Genomic DNA, 21,114 nt, shown 5'->3' on the forward strand with positions numbered 1-21,114 from the left:
GAATAACTTCAACTTTTCGAGGTGGGTTAAAATATATCCCACCATGCAGCAAATGCTAAGCAAAAGGTGGCACAGTTTTTAACCCACCTATCCGCAAAGAGTTAAAGGTTAGTTAGGGACCAGTTTTAAAAAAAGATTGTGCTAGACATCGCTAATAGGTTAACAATGCAATGAAAAGATTGACAATGTTGTTAAAAATTTGTTACATCTCAAATTTTTTGAATTTAAATAAAAATTATGAGTTAAAACGTTAAGAATTCTAGTAAATGAAAGTCGTAGATAGTTTCTCAGCAGTTTGTTTGAATGGAAGACTTAATAGCAATAAACAAAACAAAACCAAAAATTCTAGTTATTGATGTAGTTCTGCTTGATACTACCGCAGGTCCATCTCTGCAGTGGGTTATGGGTATATTTCCGGTCCACGCTGGAACAGATGGTATTCTGCGAGTTACTACAACAATCAACGTCGATAAACGGCCATTAACTTCAGAAGAACTTCTGTTTTAATCACCTAACTCTTTTCTGGATGAAGAATGATCATTTATTTATATTTTTGTTATTTTTATTTATTTTATTTTTTTTATTCTGATTTATGTATTTATTTATTTTAGATTTATTATTTGTAATTTATTTTGCGTTCCTTGCTTGACCTTAAAAGATAGTATTTTTATTTATGTAGTTTTTTCAGATAACTTTTCAATATTTTTTTTTTAGTTTCATATATATTTTTTTCCAATTTTGAAAGATTATCCACAATTTCAAGGGCGGTAGTGGGATGTTTTCATGTTTTCCAAAGAGGTTGTGCTGCTAGTTTTAGATGGCCGCTAGTAAATTGTAGATATCTTGCAACCAAGTTGTATGTCAGTTTTATATGAATAAAAACAGTTTTTTTCTCTTTAACTAAAAATATGCTTGTCATTTCAAATTAATTCAAATTTTTGTAATATAACTGGAAACACACTATTAACCAACCATATATAGTAACACTGATTTCAACTTCTGAAAGCGAGAGATATGACATATACATTATATGTCAGCGTTAAAAATCACCAATCTTCCAAGATGCTCGCTTAAATATAAAAGAGCAGGCATCCTTTAGACTGCGTTTTGGTTTGCTTCATCAGCTGATCTATCGATATAGTTGGTGTGAATCTAATTGGTGATGGATGGCGGGACGGATATAGTTCATCAATTGTCGCCAGGGCGCGAATACCTTTACTTTACAGACTTTACTTCGTACAGACTAACTTTTTTCCTGATCATAACAAGCCAATTAGGATTTTTTTAAAAAAGCAACATTTACAAGTTTTTCAAGTGTGTTACACTGGTTCCACAAGTTACTTCGGCAACTTATTGCCTGCGTCTTACGCAAGAAACTTTTTTTTTGTTTAAGCAATTTGCAACAGCACTGCAGTAAACTTTATACGCATTGACTTTCTTTCGTGCTCTGTAATTGTCTATTGTACAGACGTCCGTCTGGTTTAGTAAGCTATTTCCGCATTTTTATTGCTATTATTTTATTTATTTATTTAGTATTAATTTAAGGTGTTCCGACATCTAAGGTCATTGGCGTCCTGAGCTTTTTTTCATTGCACTACCGGTTTCTCGCTGCAGATAGCTCCATGACCGGTTCTTTCTAGAAACTCCTAGAAAGGAAAAGTATAAGGGCAGCAGCTTGGTTCGAACCCAGGATCCTCGCGTGGGAATCCCCAATACGCTGATCACTTAGCCAATCCATTTCTTTAAAATTATTATTTAGTGATCAAATTCTTAATGACCAACTTTTTTAATCTGTTTGAAGTTCTAAAACAGCACACACACAAAATGTGAACAAAAATCTTGTTTGAAACACTTCTACGACTTTCTTTAGTTGCAATTCGTAAGATTTCTTTTAAACTTTGAATTTCGTTTGGTTTGAAAATTCTATATATAATAATTACATTGTAAAATACTATGAAGGAAGTTGTCCACAGAACTGTTCGTTAAAGTAATCTCTTAAAAATAATTGGAAATTAAAGATACGAGATTTTTTCTGAATTCTAAAAACAATTTTCTTTGTAACCTCTTCAGAAAAAAAAAATATCCTTAATTATAGATAATTTAATTTGAATTTTATAAAATTAGCCGATCAAATTTTGGAGTAGAGTAATTCTAGTGGGAAAATAATGTCTCACTTTAATAATAATGGAGGAATAATTCGTTTTTTAATTTAAATATAGTTTAAACTTTACTATCACGAAATTAACTAAGTCAAATCGTCTTAAAGTGAGATCTCCGTTGAAAATGTTTTTATTCTCCCCTTGACCTATTTCAGACTTACATCCATCATTAGAGGGTAGAATTATCAGTTTAGAGTAGAGATTTCGACTTCTTATATTTTCGTAATAGCACTACATTTGTTGACTCATACAACACGGACCTTGTGTGCATTGAATAGCTATGTTTCGGGATTCTCAGATTTCGCCAGGTAGAAATAAAATGTTCTGACCGGTTTTATCTTTTATTCGATTTTTGAGCAAATAAAACATTCATTGTAGCGCTAATAAGGCACATCTCTTGCTAATATTCATAGCTGCTGTCTTTCTCTAATCATCTATAATGACGGAATTCCTATTTGTTATTTTATGGATCTTATTGGAGTGGTTTTAAAAGTACCACCAATGTGCTATGAATTCTCTACTTTATCTTGGCTGTTGTAATGAGCAATTGGATTGAACAATTATTGTCTTACATAGAAAGATTATTGTACAGAATGCTGTTTTGAAATACTACGCATGGTATTATTTTTTCCCGAGCTCTACAGCTTTCGTTGATTGGGTAAAGGCTTTAGCATTTAAAGCCGCCTAAAATATTAAGTGTAAAGCTTATTTATATGAATTTGGATTTCCTTAACTAAAGCTTAATAAAAATTCATTAAATCTGCCCGAAAAGAAAATTGTATAAGGGTTGTTAAGATATAAAGGCATGTTATGCCGTACACTTCATTGAATTCACGAAAAACGACCACTGATAGGTGAATATCTTCTTTTTTTCAGGTCTAGAAATAAAAGAATCTTTAGTGACATGGACTCTGAACCAGTTGAGCCAAATAGACCAAAACTTGGAAGAGGTTATTTTATTTATTTGTATTGTTTTTTATATGTATCTTGTATTATCGTAAATATTAACTAAGATTAAGAGTGAATGCTACGTCAGACGTAAGTGCACAAAATATGGTGGAGAAGTATGATCCGCTGTTGGTTTTAATACATTAAATGATCTTTCATTACTTACATTTGATGCAGGCAAAGTTAGATACTTTGCGCAATGAGATTTTGGAAATGTAGATAATGTCTGAATTGTGGCCTTCATAAATTGTATAGTATGTGTTAGATGACTAAATTTTAAATTCTGGTTTCTGCATAAAGTAACATAGTTTCTCGTCCAGTTCTTTAGAATCAACATCTTTTTTGTACCACTTATTTTTTAGCATTGCGTTATGTTCAGTTCTAATTGATACGTTGTCATTTAAGTCGTATCATTTTCTCACGAATCGTATGAAAACAATTCCGTTCAATACCTGAGTACATGTAATTTACATCCAGTCCTCATCGTGATGAATTTCATCCAAGAATTCCATTTTAGGAAGGGATTAAGCTTATATTCTTGATGAGTTTAATGACTCCGCTTCAATTCCAGAAAAATTACTTCTTGAAGCAATAAAGTAATTAAATAAATTGTCAAAAATATTAGTCAGCATATTTTGTTCATAAAAAGTGGTTCATTTATGGCATTACATATAAATTTACGTAAAGGAAACTTTTTTGTCCCTAATTGGACTATTTGACTGGGCCCCTTACATTTGTCTTATCAGTCCGGCGAACCTACTCGTTTTATTTTTTAGAACTATGTCTCTTTGAAAGCCCTAACAATCTAACTTATACACAAACTATAAAACGTTATTAATGGCTTTTAATAAATATTTTAAATTTGCAGTCCAAAGATGTAGTCTGGGACAAAGTTCTGCAAGAAAACATGGCTTTGTGTAGTGACTAAATTATAATTCTTTTTTTTTTTAAAGTTATTATAACGTTTGTAGTAAAATATAAAGACAACTTTAAAGAATATTATTCGTTCTTTTTATCATAATTTTATTTTTAGGTATAAATTAAAACATTAATGCTAAAAGTAGGATTATTTTGGATCTTGCTAGAAGGGGGGCCTAACCAAATTTATGTCTTTGATCAGACTAGAAATAGTTCAACTGTAAAATTTATATTTTTATCCTTTAGAGATATTTAAATTTCAGCTGAGTGACTCATATAAGGTATTAGGCAGAGATGAATCTCCTTAAGTACAACTGTAAGACACCATATTAAGAAAATATTTAGAAATGAGTATTTAGAATGAAATAAGCGAGCCGTGAATCTACATTCATTGGTAATAACGCCATCTTTGTGCAAATGCCAAGAACTTTTCATCTTGTCCTAGTTTACTATTACTATCGTGGTCTCTGGTTTCCTTTCGCCAAAATTGGGTCTTGAAACTATCTTTACATAGTTGAATTTATACATATATTATAAGCTAACCATATCTTGGTACCTTTAAGCTCGTCAGTAACACTTCGGTGCAAGGAACTGTGATGCATTCATTTGAAGGAATAGATTATTTTGCCTTGATATACGTATTATGTTCTGGTTATAAATCTTTTTGCAGATAATTTTTCAAATGCTTCTCCTGTTTTAACGAATAAGAACTCATTGAAATAAAAAATATTTTTGGGGTAGATGTGATTTTAATTCAATTTTAGACAAATTGCCAAAATGCTTACTCTCCTTGTTAAATTTAATCCTTGAAATGCTACTACAATTCCCATCATCATTTTATGTAAATCATCATTTTCGCACTTTTAAGGAAAAGCACCGAATAAGGTGATTGAAAAAAAGTTGTTCTAAATTGGCTTTTAAAAAAAATAGTTGAAGAACCACTGATTTAGATAATGCTTGAAAGATTTAGAGCACGACGATATGTCTCTGGGCTTACCGATGTCCCTCTTGGAAGGAGAGTCCTTAGCGCCCTTTTTTTTTTTTTTTTTGAGGGACAGAATTCGGGCAGATGGAGATGAGCTCTATATTATAATGCTTGTTGCTTTATTCATTTCTTCATCCTTTTTCTTTGCACCCTAAATAATAATGCTCTGATACTTGTTAATATTGGTAACATTTCTTTCTTTCCAAATTTAGGCTGCGGATTGGGTATGGGCGGTGGTCGTAGAAGTGGCAGTTCTAATACTAGTATTTGGGATCATGGCGGCGGCGGGAACTACGGCGGAAGAAGCGGTAGTGGCGGAGGATATAGGAGTGGTTTCGGCTCAGGAAAAGGAGGAGGTAGCTTTGGTAGTAGCGGCTACGGTTCAAGAAGTAGAGGTTACGGCGGAGGAGCAGGTTCCTGGAGCGGCAGAAGCAACGGAAGATTCTAATGAAGATGATATTTATCTCTATCCTAAACCAAAATTCCTATTTTTGGTTTATTTTTTTAATCACTGATGTTTAGCACTGGTAAAATAAATATGAACTTAAATTTAATAATTTATTTATCTGTAATATTATAAGACGTAGAAAGGCTAATTTGTAATTTGCATTGATTCATTTTAAATAGAATAAATTTGATTTGTTTTTATTGAATTTGTCCAAATTGATCTTTGTAAAATTGTGTGAAAGATGCCTCTAGTAAAACTTCTTAGGCTAAGAAGTTTAAAGGACGTAGAGAAACCATGAAAATCAGATGACCCTTGTGCTGAGCGACCTGATGAAACCTAATCTAAAGGAAATGTACCTTAAAGTAGACTACATTATTTTGCAAGGTCGCCGTGTTAAAGACCGTGCTAAAGCCTCATATGAAGTTTGCATTCCCGATGGCACAGTTTTGATAATACGCAAGCCCCAATTTCACAAATTCCAAGTTGATACCTATGGAAATGAGGCTTCTACTGGAGTGGATGTAAAAGGCTTTACATCAGGCGATAAACTCTGTTGATGGAGAATCCGATACCGGTCAGTTTAGAGAAGATATTCGTACATTAAACGATAGTTTGTTTTAGTGTGTACAATAACAAATATCGTATTTAAGATTCGTTGTTTATGCAAGTATTTTTTGGCTTTGAAAGCCGTGTTTGTCGACTTAGGTAAAATTACTTAATTTTGAAATCATGTAAGTCGAAGAAATAAAGCTACTAGTAATCGTAGCTACTCGAAGAGGAGAAAAAATCCAATACTCATAGTTACAGTCAAATTATTTATTTGCAGCAAAGTCAGTCTGGAAAAGTGACTAAAACGCATAAATTTGCCAATAGATTTGAAGCATGAAAAAAGTCGAGTTTGTTCTTCTAAGATAAGGAAAGCAAAATTATTTTATTTTTTTTTAAATTATGAAGTTTTTGAATCCTGTCCAGAAATCGTTTTACAGAAGAAATGTGCACAAAGATTAAATCTTAAACTTAAAAAAACCGACATTTTTTCCTTAATTTAATGTTCCCAATGCAATGAATTCTTCTTTTTTATTAAAAATGTAAAAAAAAATTGTTAATCTAATAAAGGTAATTTTTATTGATAATTCTACCATACCATAGAATAATAATTCTACCATAATTCCAATCAGTCCATTTAGGAATATGAAATCTCTTTTCGAGAATTTAACACTATAGTAGTTCTCAATGAATTACGATTTTTCATAATTAAATTGATAAATTTCATAATAGTAAAATGTAGCGCGATAGTGACTGCTGTTTGAGTGTATTGGTGACGACGACAAATGTTTAAAAGCTTTAAGTAAAAAACTTTTACACCAAATTTCTGTTTTTGTGGAACAAAAGTGTGGTTTGAGGAACATAATATGATTTCGTTTATCAATCTTTGACTGTAACGGAATAAAATAAATAAAATAAAATTAGATTAAAAACACCTACCTCTTACAGTCATTTATCCCACATTCCTTTTTTTTCTTAAGATGAATTAGACTTAATTTTATAATCATCTAAAAACGCATCTCTTTCTTTGCAACTGTTAGCTGCAACTAGTTAATACTTACTAAACTTTCATTACAATTTTTTTTAAATAATTTCTTTTATTCAAAATAAGAAAATCGCAGTCTTTTCATAATTAAATTTACCTCTTGGTATTGGTCAACTTGATCAAAAAAACAAAATGTTGGTAATATTTCAATAATAACTTTTTTAAGCTTGTTATTTTTATTTTATAAATTTAAAATTATATTCATTAAAGTATTTATTTTTATGAAGTATTTAATTCGAATTATTCAGTTAGTGTGGATAAGTTCCCTTTTGCAACGTGTATATCAACATTGTAACTGTTTTTACTAATAAATATTAGAATTGTTATGAAATATTTAGGTTATTTGTACTGTAAATATGTAAATTTAATTTTTACACAAGTTGCTACTTAATAATGTAAAGTTTCCTATTTGTACATAGTTTTATCAACTAATATAAGTATACTTTTCTGGGCCATTTTGTTTATTACCTAGAAAGAGTTATAATGTTGGGCATAGCAACGGAAAAAAATTTTATTTGATCGGAAGTGCATAATATTGTATGTTTAATATTATACTAATATTGAGTGAATAGCGATATTATAGTTAAAGTGAATCGTAAAAATGTTTATAGTGTATTGTTATTTTAATAACCAAATTGCAGAAATGAATTCATCGCTTTGAAGGAATACCAACTTTATTTGGCAAAGGATTGCTGTTATAAATGTAAAAAAGACTAGCGTTTATATTGCTTCATTTTATTGTTTAGCATGCAGAAGTAAAACTATTCCTATGCACCTACTTCAAGATAAAGAAAATACTGATTCAACTTTTCTTACTTGGTACAAAATGAAAATGACTAAGGACACTGAATTGAAAGTTAAAGAATATAGTTGCTTTATATGTGATGAAAAATCAGCAGATAAAGGTTTACCATTGTTATTAGCAGAGACTACATTTTCTAGGATTTGTCTTGGAGAAAAGCTTCAAGAGATTTTGGGAGATAAATTTATTGTTCTTATTAGTCAAAAAGATTCTATTTGTTGGGATTGTGCGGAGAGGATTAACTGGGTTGACACTTACGAACAGAAAATTGATGTTATTAAGGAAAAAATTCTTAATCAAGTTGTGAATAAATATAAAAGTTTAGAAGTTTGTTTGCAATCGAACATTCCAGAAGAACCTGAACAATTATCTTTTACAGGTATGTAAATAATGCGTCATTTGCCTCTACTGTACCTTTTTTTTTTTTTGTAATGAACTGAAACTTTTTACATTTAAAAATCAACTAATTATCTAAAATTAAGTTTCATTACTTATTTAAAACTATATGCAATTTAATTTGTCAAAGCATTTGGTATTGTTCATTAGTCTACATTGTTGTCCCCTGTATATATTTGCAGTTAAAGGGTGTATGGCCCTATTACTTGAAGTATAGTCTAGAGATGTATATCCAGCTACCATTATGGAATCCTATTTATGATAATTTGCAGCTAATATTTCTTGCTGACTTAAGTGATAGTTACCCGTAGATTTTGGAATTTGTAGGATATGTACATGTTGTTTCAAAAGTGATAATAGCTGACCTAGTTAGTAATGGCTGAAGTTGTGATTGAAACTCCTTTCTGGTTATACTTTAAAATCTTTCATTTCCACTGTATGATTGAACCATAGTTTCTTAATGGCATGAGCCTTTGATTCTCAAATTCTTCATGCCGTCCATGAAAGTATTGGGCCTTGGAATAATTAATATCCATTGTAAGAAAGGTTCGTTTTCTAGGAGATCTATAGATGAGTTATCTTATTGACTCTAAACCCGTGGAAGTCCAAATTATATGCTCTACTTTTCTACCTAGTTGCGTGCTTTTAAATAATTGCAAGCTGTCTAGTGTTGTGAAAGAAAGATTCTTACCCGATTGCTTGTATTTGTGTAGAAAACTTCTGTCTGTTGGAACAAGTAACATTGGCAGAAGTCAGAAGTGAAAATTGCACTTATTGAAAATAATAAATTGCCATATTTTTTTGCTATTTTGATATATATTTATTCTCTCATTTCAGAGAACTATGAAATTGAGCCAGAGCCGGAAATAAAGGTATGAGTAATAATGTATTCTTCAGATGTGTTTTTCTTTAAATACTATAAATGTAATGTCTAAACGTTTTAGGCCCTTTGCAACTTGACTTCGTATATTCAGATATTTCATTGATCTTTGATGATCTACAAAACTATTTTCTTATGCATTTTTTTTAATTTACGTAAAATCTGATAATCTAGTTCTAGATCACTGGCTCTAAATCTACCACCTTTTTTAAAATTTGTATGGCAGATATAAGCGACTTCTACATCCATGTATCAAACTTCTTCTTTTTTTATATATGTAGTATATTATAAATCAAATACCTCGAAACTATTTCCGAGATTGGATTCATTACTGGTCCATTTTCGTCTTGTAAGATACATATTGCGTTTTTGTGTACGCATAAACTTTAGAGAAACATAACAGAAATTCAGCAGCAAAATTTAACTGGACTGAAGACAGACTGTCTCAAAATTAAAGCAAGATTTAAAAAAAATTATTCCTAAATTAATTTACACTTTATATTTTTCTGTAGTTTTTTTAAAATTGTATTCATTAGACTCCTAATTAACAGGCCCAAATATTTTTTTTTGGTTGGGCCCAGTGGTGCTTAAGACGTTTTATAGAATTTAGGGTGGTCCTAAAGCTGATTACATAATTTAAAGTTCATCTTTATCTAATTATCTCAATTTAGCCTAATGCCCTTATCTGATAAATTTAAAAAAAAGTGATCCTAGAATTAATTATTAAATTAGAAGAGTTTTTTAAAATAATGAAATAGTTTTTATGACTTTAATTTTTCTTAAAATAATTTCTTATCAGTACCATGTGTTATTTCTTTTTCCTTTTTCTGAGAGATAAATCCGTTTTTCGTTTTTTGGGACCTATAAAATATGTACATTAATGTATTATTTTAATGTTTATTGTTTTTATAATAAAGATTTGAATCTGATAAATATTTCACTGTTTTTTAGGTAAAGCAGCCGAATATTTCTGAAGATAGTAATCCCAGAAAAAGGAGAAGAGGATTTAACTGTAATATTTGTGAAAAGAAGTATATGTCCAGCGCTGCTTTGGCACATCATATTAGTAAGCAACATCCTCCAGAATATCCTTGCGAAGAATGTGGTCTTATTTTACATTCACAAGCTAAATATAAATCACATAAAAGATCGCATACAATTAGTGAACCAGCTAAGGAGTTAAATTGTGTACTCTGCGGTTTCAAAGCTTACAATACTGAAGTTTATTGCCGGCATGTATGCAATTCTGCTATTGTTTCATTAGCTTGCATTACATGTAAAAAAAGATTTGTGGACACTAAAAAAGATGGCCAACAGAATTATCAATGTCAAGAATGTACCCGACGTTTTCAAGAAAAAGCTATCGCCTCATCAGAAGCGAACTCCTCACCTGAAAAAGATTCAGCTGCTGCTACTGATGCAGATTTAAGTGCTGTGGCTCCAGAGTTTTTAAAACTAACTGAGGAGATACCAGCTGAGGAAGACGGAGCAGAAGTAGGTAACGATGACGCATTAACAGACATGTTGCTAGAAGTAGAAGAAGGTGAGGTGGACGTGGAAGAAAGAGTTGAAAATAATGGACAACTTTCAAAACAAGAACATTTTGTGAAAGAAAACCATCAAATTGATCAAAAACAAATCATTGAGAAACCAGCAGAAATTGAACAACATCAAAAAGTTGATCAAATTGAAAGCAATGACATCGCTAAACCAGCTTCTTATTTAAAGTGTACAACTTGTAATGAAGAATTCGAGCTGAGTCAATTGGCCACGCACCAGTGTTTCGCCACTGGTACGCTTGTAGAATTTGCCGAAGTTGAACATCCTACTTTAAGTAAAACGGAACAATTACTTGCAATGCCAGTCTATCTGGAAGGACAACAGGAAGATGACCGATACATGACCAGTGCTGCTCATGATGAATCTGTATCCGAAGGAGCAGTAATCAGCAAAGGTTCTCGGCGACGAAGAAGAAGAATACCGAAAATCCCAGCCCAGGAGAATTCATATATAGATGTAACCGATGACAGCACCACAAAAATGAATTGCAAAACTTGCCAAGCGGAATTCAAATCAATCAGCCTTATGCGCAGACATTGGGATCTGACGGGACATTCACGGGAAGTGTGCACCACCACCATTGAGCTGAATAAGATCAAGGATAAGAACAATCAGACCGAGCATTCGTTTAAAGTTGTTAAACAAAACTTCAATATACGAGCTAATGTACCTGGACAAAATGATGATGAAATTAAAAAACAAAATCAATCATATATGGACTGTTTTGTACGTGTTATAGATAATGAAAATAATCCGCCGATGGTGAATGAAAAAGAATGTGACACCTGCGGAGCAATGTTCCCGAATGAAGAAATTCTGAAAAATCATCAAGAAATTGAATGCCTAAATTGTATGACATGTGGCATTAAGTTTTTTGATAATAAACTATTGAGAAAACACTATCAGTACACAGGACATGCGCATAAAATATACAAACAGAAAATGGCGTTGGTAAAACAAAAGGAGGAAGTGCATATCCATCAGTGTACTTGTGGAAAAGTATTCCAGTCTCGATTTCTATTGGGAAAACATTTACAAGTTCATTATAAAGGTACCAACAAAGGTGCTTGTCATTATTGTCTTTTGGAATTTGAAGATAAATCTCAAATACAGCAACATCTATTAGAAGCGCATGGTGCACAATTGTTTAAGTGTCAACATTGTGATAGGACTTTTCTTAGTGAATCAGTTAGAAATAGGCATGAAACAAAACATAAAGAATTTCTTTGCAAAATTTGTAATATTAAATATAAAACACACCGTGCACTTGCTTTACATACTGAACAACATCATAGAACCATGTCTTGTAGATTGTGTGGTAAAGTGATTGCCGATATGAACTCATTGAGGCGTCATGAAAAAAGGCATTTTTATGACAAAGGATTACAATGTGATTTATGTCGTAAAACTTTTAGAAACAAAACTGCACTTTTGTTACATACAAAAGCGCACGCAGGGGAAATTGTACATCCGTGTAAAACTTGTGGTTTAGGTTTTGCTACTCAACAGTCATTGGAAGAGCATCAGATTTTACATTTTAAAAATGAGTACACTTGCCGAAAATGTAATCTTGTCTGCCATTCTAGGGCATACTTTTGGATGCATTTAAAGTTACATGGTTCAGCTTTTGTGTGTAATATTTGTAATAGAACATTCAGAGATACATCATTGTTGGCCATACACAGGCGTAGACATTACAATGTTCGTCCTTATCAGTGTCCGCACTGTCCTAGAGCTTTCTCAATTGGTGAAACTTTAAGAAAACATATGTGCGTGCATACTAAAGCTTTTCCACATATGTGCGTGCTTTGTAAAAAAGGTTTTCTCACCACCTATGGTTTCCATAGACATCTTGATGTTGTACACACCCGTGTTGAACAGGTTGATCATGATCGAAAGTCTCATGGTAGAATACCATCATTACCATTGAATGCCACTGACGAGGATATATTCCATGCTGCCGACACACTTATCGCTGATGATTCAATCATGTTTAATGATTATCATACAAAAGAAGTTACTGTGGAAACTGTACCAAGTAATGAATTGATTAGTAATGAAGTTGTAGTTGAAACTACGGAACTTTTTGAAGAAATAATTCTTCCTTAAATTTTTGTTTGTTTTAGTAATTGTAAATTTAGTTATTGTTATTTTTGTAATTATGCACATATTAATCATTAAACAAATTATTGTTATCAATTGATAATTTTCCATAAATGTTTTCTGATTTAACATCAGTATTTTTAAAAAATTATATTATCTCAAAATGAAAAAGAGATAATTCAGTATTTGCCTTGATAGAAATCCATTTTCATCATTATAGTCGGTTTACTATTAAAAGTACTTCAGACTAAATTATAATAATAGTTTACTTTTTATTTTAATAATTTTTGTTTCTTCATTTACATTATTTGATACAAACTGATGATAATATTTTAAAAATAAAGCCTATAAAATGAAAATAGAACTTTCTTTTCCAACTTAAATTTTTAATTATAATGATTGAGCAGGTTTTATTCGTCGAATTGCCAAAGTTTGGTTAGATGGCAACGCAAGTTATGGGCTCCCTTACAGTTCTATTTAAACTACCCCTAGGTAAAGCTTTATAACGCTCGGATCTCAGCTGTATAAATAAGAATGTGCTATTGCCTCAGCTCTGCTGTGAGTCTGGTCTGATTTTCTGGGATTAGCGAGGTATCTATTATTCCACGGATTAGCTCCGAACGCCTTAATCCTTCTTCTAAATCTAAGCGTTGCGATCTAAGATACATATATGACTTTTCTGAATCAGAAAAATATCTCAACTCCCAACAAATATATCAGGAATCAGAATGTTAATGCCGATGGTTTAAACATCAATGATTTCTGTAGGGAAGTTTTAAGTTGATCCAGCCGAAGTATGACGTTTCAAGATACATCAATTAAAATAAAAAGAAGTGGAATTTAAAGCAGACAAGCTTAAAGGGTGTACCCTTAGTAAGTAATTATATAAGCAAGAGCTAAGCCCTCAAAGTCGAATCTATTTCTTGCTAAAGGTCATCAGTCAGCATCCTCTGCGTACAGCTGAAGGGAGACGCTCAGCCCTGTTTTACGTCGTGTCCCTATCTTATTATCTTATTGCCATCCCGGTAGAAGTGTTTTGAAAAAACGATTCTGTGTATCGAAACTGTTGTAAATGTATACAGGCCAAATTTGGGATAAACATGAATATTCAAAAGAAGTCCTCCCATCAAGAGATGTTGAATTCAAAGGCGCTGCACAAATTAACAACATTGGCAATATTAATAACTTTATTAAATACAAAAAAGTAAAAATAATTTATTTTTACAAAATTAGGTATATATTGAGTGAATATACATGAGTACGTATGCTAAGGGTTTGCTTTCTCTCTTTAAATACAAAATATATCGTCCAATATACATATGATAAATATATAATTTTATTTACAATCTTATTTCATATAGACACAAGATTTTTAAGCACAGAAATATACAAAGCAAGTCAAAATTATTGTAATTGAATTGGTGGTGGCCAAATTTGTTATCGAAAAGAAGAAAATGGTTGCAATTCGAAGACTAGCATCGAATTAGATTAATAATTTCTTCTAGATCAGGCACAATGTGTTTACCAAACCTTATCATTTCATCAGTAAATCCTTTCAATTTTTCCAAATCTGGATCATAAAAGTCTTTTATCTTTTCTAATTCATTTTCAATTTTCTCATTCACTCTCATTTTTGCCATCAATAATTTCCAATGCTGATCGACTTCAACAGCGGTTTTAATATGCGGATGGAAAGCGCTTAACCAAATCAATTGATCAAGATGACCAGTTCTCAGGCAAGGCTCTGATAATAATGTCTCTGGCAAATCAAGTGATCTTAACATTTCCACATTTACAGGTATTTCTTCGACAGATCTACGAACAACAAACTTAGATGGACTGCCTGTTTCATGTGGATATAAACAGTTTTTGTTTTCACAAAAATATATAGCTGAATCGAAATTAGCTTGAAACAATCTTACCGACGAAAACTGACCTCTCTTTTGGCATTCAGGGCATTGCCATTTCATGTTGCCCGTAGGAACAAGTTCAGTTTCGGAAAAATCCATTTTCTTTTTCTATGAAAATCACACTATTGGTTTTTGTGCACTTGTTAATCTAGTCTTGAAACGATTGTTCAAATAATACGAGATTGATTCTAGATTTGATATTTAAACAAATTACCACACAATCATTAGACTAAAAAAATATTACTAAATTAAAAACCATTTCAAATTAAACATTTGTCACTAGGTATAACCTACTTATTAACAGTAACAAAATATTCAGTGTTGATATTGAACAGTACATCTTTCCAAGTTATAAAGCTGACAGTCATTACAGAATCAATACCCATTTAAACCAACTTTTTAAATTGTAACAAACGAATATTATGATATTCAACTTAAATTATCAAGAAACATTTCATGCTATTAAGGCTTTAATTTATTTCATTTGACATTTGCTAGAATTATGTAGTTTTAATAAAAACAGATTACATTCCATACAATTTATAATTAGAATACTTTTATCAATACATTATAGAATATATGTTTATAACTATGCATTGTTAATGTTATGTAATAATTTAGATTGTGAGGAGCCCCCCCAAAATTTGTTTGAAGAATCGAATTCCAGATCTTTGGTTACTTTTATTTTAATGGTAAATGTAGGTTTATTTTAATCTTCCTTTATCTAATCAAAAATCCTAGCGTTGTGTAAAGTATTAGTATTAATAAAACAAAATTTAAGTTATTATTTTGAAAGAATTCTGTTCCACAAACGATTTAGTTTTAGAGATATTAAAATTCCCAGTTCATGTAAATTTTAGTAAAAATGGAAAAAATAGAAAATGTTCAATAGTTTTATTGGGATTTCCTTAGTTTCTGTTTCTAACATTGTATTTTTATGCCAAACACACATTATACACATTAGGTCGGCTTGATTTGGATATAGAGTTTCAGAAAAAAGGGAAGAAATGGTAAATGTTCAATAGTTTTATTGGTATTTCCTTAGTTTTTCTAACATTGTATTTTTATGCCAAACACACATTATACACATTAGGTCGGCTTGATTTGGATATAGAGTTTCAGAAAAAAGGGAAGAAATGGTAAATGTTCAATAGTTTTATTGGAATTTCCTTAGTTTCTGTTTCTAACATTGTATTTTTATGCCAAGCACACATTATACACATTAGGTCGGCTTGAACAATCAATTATATAATATAGAATAGATAAATAGATATAAACTTTACAAAAAAGATATATTTGTAAATACTTTCTATTTAATTTGTGAGCAAATCGGGGAGCAATAATAAATAAAAAGTGAGCCATTTGTTAATAGTCTTTCTGATTAATTAATTATTAATGACCATGTTTATAATTTGAAATGTACATATCTCTAATACTTGAAAATTAATGTTTAATCGTGTCTAGACCACAAAATAGAAAATTCACTAATCTGTAATCAATTATCTTTCTCTTTTTTTAACATTTACTATTAACTATATTTATTACTTATTTAAACGGTAGGAATCAATAAATTTATAGGGTCTCACATAAGAGTAGAAGAAAGTAAAGAAATCTTGGGCTTGTAGTAAAGAATTAAGCACAAGTTACAAGAAAATCCGCTAGATAGCATTCAAATTAACAAATTATTAGAGTCATTTTGAACATTAGATGTACAGATGGCGCAGTAATCTATACTACTGCGACTACAGCACACGACCATGAGCTAATTTTTAAATTGCAGCACACTTAAAATTTCAAATAATTATTAACTCTGTTTTCTCTCTCTCTCTCACTCACTCTTTCTCTCTCTTTTGTTGCCTAAAACATAACCTGATACATAAAACCCACGCATTAAGTTGTTTCTTTGTGATGTAATTTTTCTGAATTAAAGAAGTTTTATCTTGCCCAGATAAAAGGAGCTCATATTTTTTATTTTATTTTGTTTTTATAAAAGTTAGCTAATAATTTTTGTATTTACATTTATATATACAGATTAAGAAAATAGTTTTCTTTCCGCATCCATTAAAAGATCATCTTAATCTAGTGTCAAGTAGCACGTCTAAAAACAAAATTCAAAAAATATAATTTATAGACAGGATTAAGGTTTAAAACGTAAGTTTTTTCTATGCCTTTTAATACAGCCTTCTGAAACTTTTATTTTTTGTGTAATTATTATTTGAATACATAAGATTATTCAGTGTTCTTATATGAATATTTGTATACAAATTAGAAATTATAAATGCAATGTTGTCTCACAAAAATAATACAGAAATGTTTTAATTTTTTTATACTTTAATTTTTTATTTTTATTATTTTGTTCGTTTATATTTTCTTTGAAAAAGCTTCTTCTTTTTTTTACATCCAGCTTAAAATATTTCATTCTTTTCTTTGAAACTTTGTAATCTTCCCGTTATTTTTCTCTTTCACAATAGTTCTTTCTGAATTTTGCTTGTAATTATTGTATTCCTTTTGCATATATCTAAAGACGGATTTTATCATTTCCCAAACAGAAATATCACGTATTTTAATACTGCATTCAGAAGACGAATCAAGAATTCTTTTGTCATAATTGATTATTTTACGCGTTTTTAATAGAAATGCATATGAAAACACTGCAGCAATCCGTCCCAATTCAGATGTGAAAAATTTTCTTTTATCAGTTGTAACTAATAACCTCAATAAAGAGTTTTGTAAATCAGTTATAGTCATTACCTTTCTACTTTCCATAATTTTCTTTCTTAATTGTGGCATTTCTATAAATGGATCACCTACACATAGTAATAATAGTACACGATGGCGTATCAGTTCAAATAGACTGGATGCATTTTTATGTAAAGTCCTGAGTAGTTGTTTTTTCTGTAGTAAATGATCTCTTAGATAATCAGTTGATATTGGTTCATCTAAATATCTTGCATGGGCGCTACCCAACGTTTTTGCATCGAGTAAATCCTTTTTACTATCTGGTGATGATGAAAATTTGTGCAAAAAGTTGGTAATATCTTTAAAACTTGGCAATTTACCATTTATATTTTTTGTTAATATTTGAAAAAAAATATCTATCATTAAGTTAACAAAATGTTGGCATAAATGTTTTAAATTCAAATAGACAGCTCTTCGAATCATCTGCCTGGCAACCTTTCTTAAAATGTGCTTTTCAGATCTTAAATAAGCAGCTCCATCTTCGATCAGTGATTCTCCCTTGTCTATTTTCCTTAATTCATCGACTATATAAGGTACACCCTTATTGGCTATATTTCTTTTATCTTTTATTGCTAGTACTCTATCCTTTGGAGTTTTAGTTTTCATTGGTAAACCTTTTTTTGCCTTTGCGCGCTGAATTCTATTTTGCATCCTTTGTTTTGCACGCTGATCTTGCTTTAATCTCCTCTCCAATCTCAACTGTCTACTTTTTTCTTGCACAGTCGCTATTTCATTCCACCAGTGTAGAGAATTTATTTGTGCAAATGTTTTATTTAATAAATTTCTTTCTGTATCAAAATTACGCTTTAGTTTGCTCATTACTTTCTTATTCTTTAAGATTTCATCTTTTGTAGCAAACTGTTTTCTAATTTTTACAATAGTTTTTATTGGCCTAACTTTTGCCAATTCTTTACCTCTGGCTAGTACTTTGGCATATTTATTACGTTTTCTCATAATCACCTCCTTATTTATGATCTGTTGTTTCCTTAAATCTTCCTCACGATCAGCTAATCTTTTCTCTCGTTTTTTTATATTCTCAATGGCTTTCAACCTTTTATTACGTCTCTCCTTCAACGCTACTTGACGTTGTGTACTTGTTAAATTCAAGGATTTTTCTCTTTGAAGTCTTTTAAAATAAGTATTTACTGTACCTAATTGTGCTTTTTTCCATAGATTTTTCTCGATTCTTTCATCAAGCAATCGATTATATTCACGTTTTACAGCATCTTTATGTATTCTACTAAGAAAAAAACGATAAGAATTTATATCTTTTAAAGAACATATCGGTTGATTCTTATCATCTAGTACACCGATTTTTCTTAAAAAATTGCAAATAACTTCTGATTTAAAATAATTTTTCAAATGTTTATCGTATAGTGAATCATAATAATTTGTATTTACTTCATAGCAATACGGATCATATGTGATGAAATCTAGAGATTGTGGTTCTGTTTTGGATGATGTACCAAATGAACCGCGAGTGAATTTCATTCCTTTAATGCCAGGAAATTTACAATGCAACGGAAGTAGTTTCCATAATGGCAATATGCTTACAAGTTCATCAATGTTACCAGGTTTTGGTACTTCTTGGAACAGTGCACTGACGGCGCTGGTATAAGGAATGTTTTGCAAGCCCCTTATCCATTCCGCCTTCAATTCCATATTATACTCATCCATTTTGCTGGTTTGTTACTTTCCGGAAAAAAAATCTACGAAAACCTTTCTTTTGGAATAAATAACGATTGGGATTTAAACAAAAATAATAATTCAATTTAAATCTAAAAAAACGTTGTTTAATGTTTCCAATTCATTGCTCATTATCTTCTAAACATATGTACTTTGGTTTACATGGTTATTTGTATTTTTTGGGGGTTTCAGCAAGAATTGTTTTTAAATTAAAAGGAAGTATTTTTTTAAATTTATATGCTCTATTATAAACAGGGTTTGCTACATTGAACTTACCAACAGTTTAGAGCCTGTTTAACGCTTAATTTGTGTCATAAAAGTTTTTAGAAACCAAGACCTGATTCTCTAGCATCATCCAGAAATTGCAAATTTTATTTTTGTTTAACGGCTTACATATGTTCCAGAAAAGAAATAAGTAGATAATCATCTCCATAGTTGCAGTAGTTTCACGATTAAGTTGCAGGATTTAATTTCTTAAGTTATATGGATGTTTGCAAAAATTTGAGGGCAAAAATTGGGTCGCGCCTCACAGGCGATCATCGATTCCTTCTCTCTTCAGATCCAGTGACGAAGACTTAGAAGCTGATGCAGAGTATATCGCCTTAACCTCGTATCTTGGGGCTTTCTGAGGGCTAGAAGAGTAGTTTTACTTATACTTATAACTAGCATTCGAAGAAAAGCTCATCCCAGTAGTACTTGGCCGGGGATAAGGCCAAACGACTCTTTTCCTAGCGATATCGCTTGGCCACTGTGCCGATATGTTCTACAGTTAAAATTGCTAGTGTGTTCAATGAGATCGCATTTAGAGATCAGAGCAGAGATATGCAAGGAAGTTACTGCTAAGGAAAACTTGTTCTTTGAAAAAAAATGAGGGACTTGTCCGACCATAAATTTCAAGTGCTCTTATCAAAAGAATATTACATTTTTCAAAAGATGATATTTACTTAATAAGTACGAAAATTCTTTTTTTAAGTGACCAACTTTTCGTGCTTTATAATCTTCTCGTTCTAATCTCTAATCTATAATTTACAGATGATAATACATCTTCTTAATCATCTTCCATACACTTACAAATAGTAAAATATAGTCGGAAGTCTGACTAATAACTCATTACACAAGAGTTTGGTAGCTTTTATAAAATCAGCCTTCGAATACATTAAAAAATATGTCTAACATTGAGTTATTCTGTTAAAAAAAACAACAAAAACTACATGCTAGTGAAACTAGTTAAGCTACATTTAAAATTTAAGCTCAACGTAAAGAGACGATTCCCGTTTGTTAAATGGCAAAGATAATGGAAATTTACTTTAGTTGTTCATAATCATTGCTATATGATATAGTTAAAGTAGTTACTTCAAATGAATGTTGTTTCTGATGAGACAATATTAATTTGATAAGAAACGGATTACATAAGTAAAAAAAGGAAATTGGTATTTAGAAAACGTCATCAATAATTTTCCACTTTCATTTTTCTTTTTAGTTATAATTGTACAAATGTTAGAAACGAACAAATTTTTCTTGAATACATCAAAGCCATTGTTATAAGCCAGACTTATAAGTTCCAACGCAATTCTAAGTGGTAAAGAATATCCACAATATCCTTTAACAAAATAAGAACAAAACTTTGTTTGTTTTTTAAACATAGATTAGGTTATTACGCAATAATTTGAGCATGTAAACAAAGCCTTGTGTTTTAAGTAAGATACTTGATAAAACCGATTTGAAGATTTCTTTGTTTTGTTTTTATAATCCACATTATGGGTTTACTTTTGGACAAATCCTTTAGTTATTACCCCAACATCTTTACTTCTCCATTGTTATAATAATCTAAACAAAAATGTTAGTAAAAATAAATTATTTAAGATCATAAAGACTAACCAAAATTTTGAGCTTCATGCTCTTACTTTTCCACTTTACTCTGAAAGTATTTTGCACTTTAAACTTACTCAGATTTGTAGAGCTTTTCAACCTGAAATTATACGCTGAAAA

At 30.8% G+C, this 21,114-nt stretch overlaps 3 protein-coding genes across 6 annotated transcripts in view; 2 read left to right on the forward strand and 1 right to left on the reverse strand.

The window, feature by feature from the left end:
- Positions 1-5,663, forward strand: part of mle (dosage compensation regulator mle) — a 31,802-nt gene extending 26,139 nt beyond the window's left edge. For 2 of the 4 annotated variants that reach the window (XM_074116957.1, XM_074116960.1), the window contains 2 exons: positions 3,036-3,109; positions 5,223-5,663. In XM_074116957.1, coding sequence (XP_073973058.1) covers positions 3,036-3,109; positions 5,223-5,458 — 310 coding nt within the window. In that variant the 3' untranslated portion in view covers positions 5,459-5,663. Of the gene's footprint in view, positions 1-382; positions 3,110-3,975; positions 5,177-5,222 lie in introns of those variants that run through there. The other 2 variants (XM_074116958.1, XM_074116959.1) reach the window with 2 other exon arrangements.
- Positions 1-7,105, reverse strand: part of LOC141448557 (uncharacterized) — a 40,949-nt gene extending 33,844 nt beyond the window's left edge. The window contains exon 1 of the mRNA XM_074116981.1: positions 6,944-7,105. Coding sequence (XP_073973082.1) covers positions 6,944-6,956 — 13 coding nt within the window. The 5' untranslated portion in view covers positions 6,957-7,105. The remainder of the gene's footprint in view (positions 1-6,943) is intronic.
- A 190-nt stretch (positions 7,106-7,295) lies between these two features.
- Positions 7,296-13,027, forward strand: LOC141448552 (uncharacterized). The gene is made up of 3 exons (XM_074116973.1): positions 7,296-8,230; positions 9,085-9,119; positions 10,079-13,027. Exons 1-3 carry the CDS (start codon positions 7,819-7,821, stop codon positions 12,794-12,796), a joined length of 3,165 nt encoding a protein of 1,054 aa, XP_073973074.1. The 5' UTR covers positions 7,296-7,818; the 3' UTR covers positions 12,797-13,027.
- The last annotated feature ends 8,087 nt before the right edge of the window (positions 13,028-21,114 follow it).

This window comes from Rhodnius prolixus, unplaced genomic scaffold (genome assembly GCF_049639745.1).
Source record: "Rhodnius prolixus isolate KJV_2025 unplaced genomic scaffold, Rpr scaffold_2, whole genome shotgun sequence".
NCBI lineage: Eukaryota > Metazoa > Arthropoda > Insecta > Hemiptera > Reduviidae > Rhodnius > Rhodnius prolixus.

What these genes read in the sequence shown, in the direction of transcription:
- LOC141448552 (XM_074116973.1), top strand. Translation starts at nt 7,819, where the DNA reads ATGCACCTACTTCAAGATAAAGAAAATACTGATTCAACTTTTCTTACT. An exon ending in TGAACAATTATCTTTTACAG is followed by an intron (nt 8,231 to 9,084) that starts GTATGTAAATAA and finishes CTCTCATTTCAG; the next exon opens with AGAACTATGAAATTGAGCCA. An exon ending in AGCCAGAGCCGGAAATAAAG is followed by an intron (nt 9,120 to 10,078) that starts GTATGAGTAATA and finishes ACTGTTTTTTAG; the next exon opens with GTAAAGCAGCCGAATATTTC.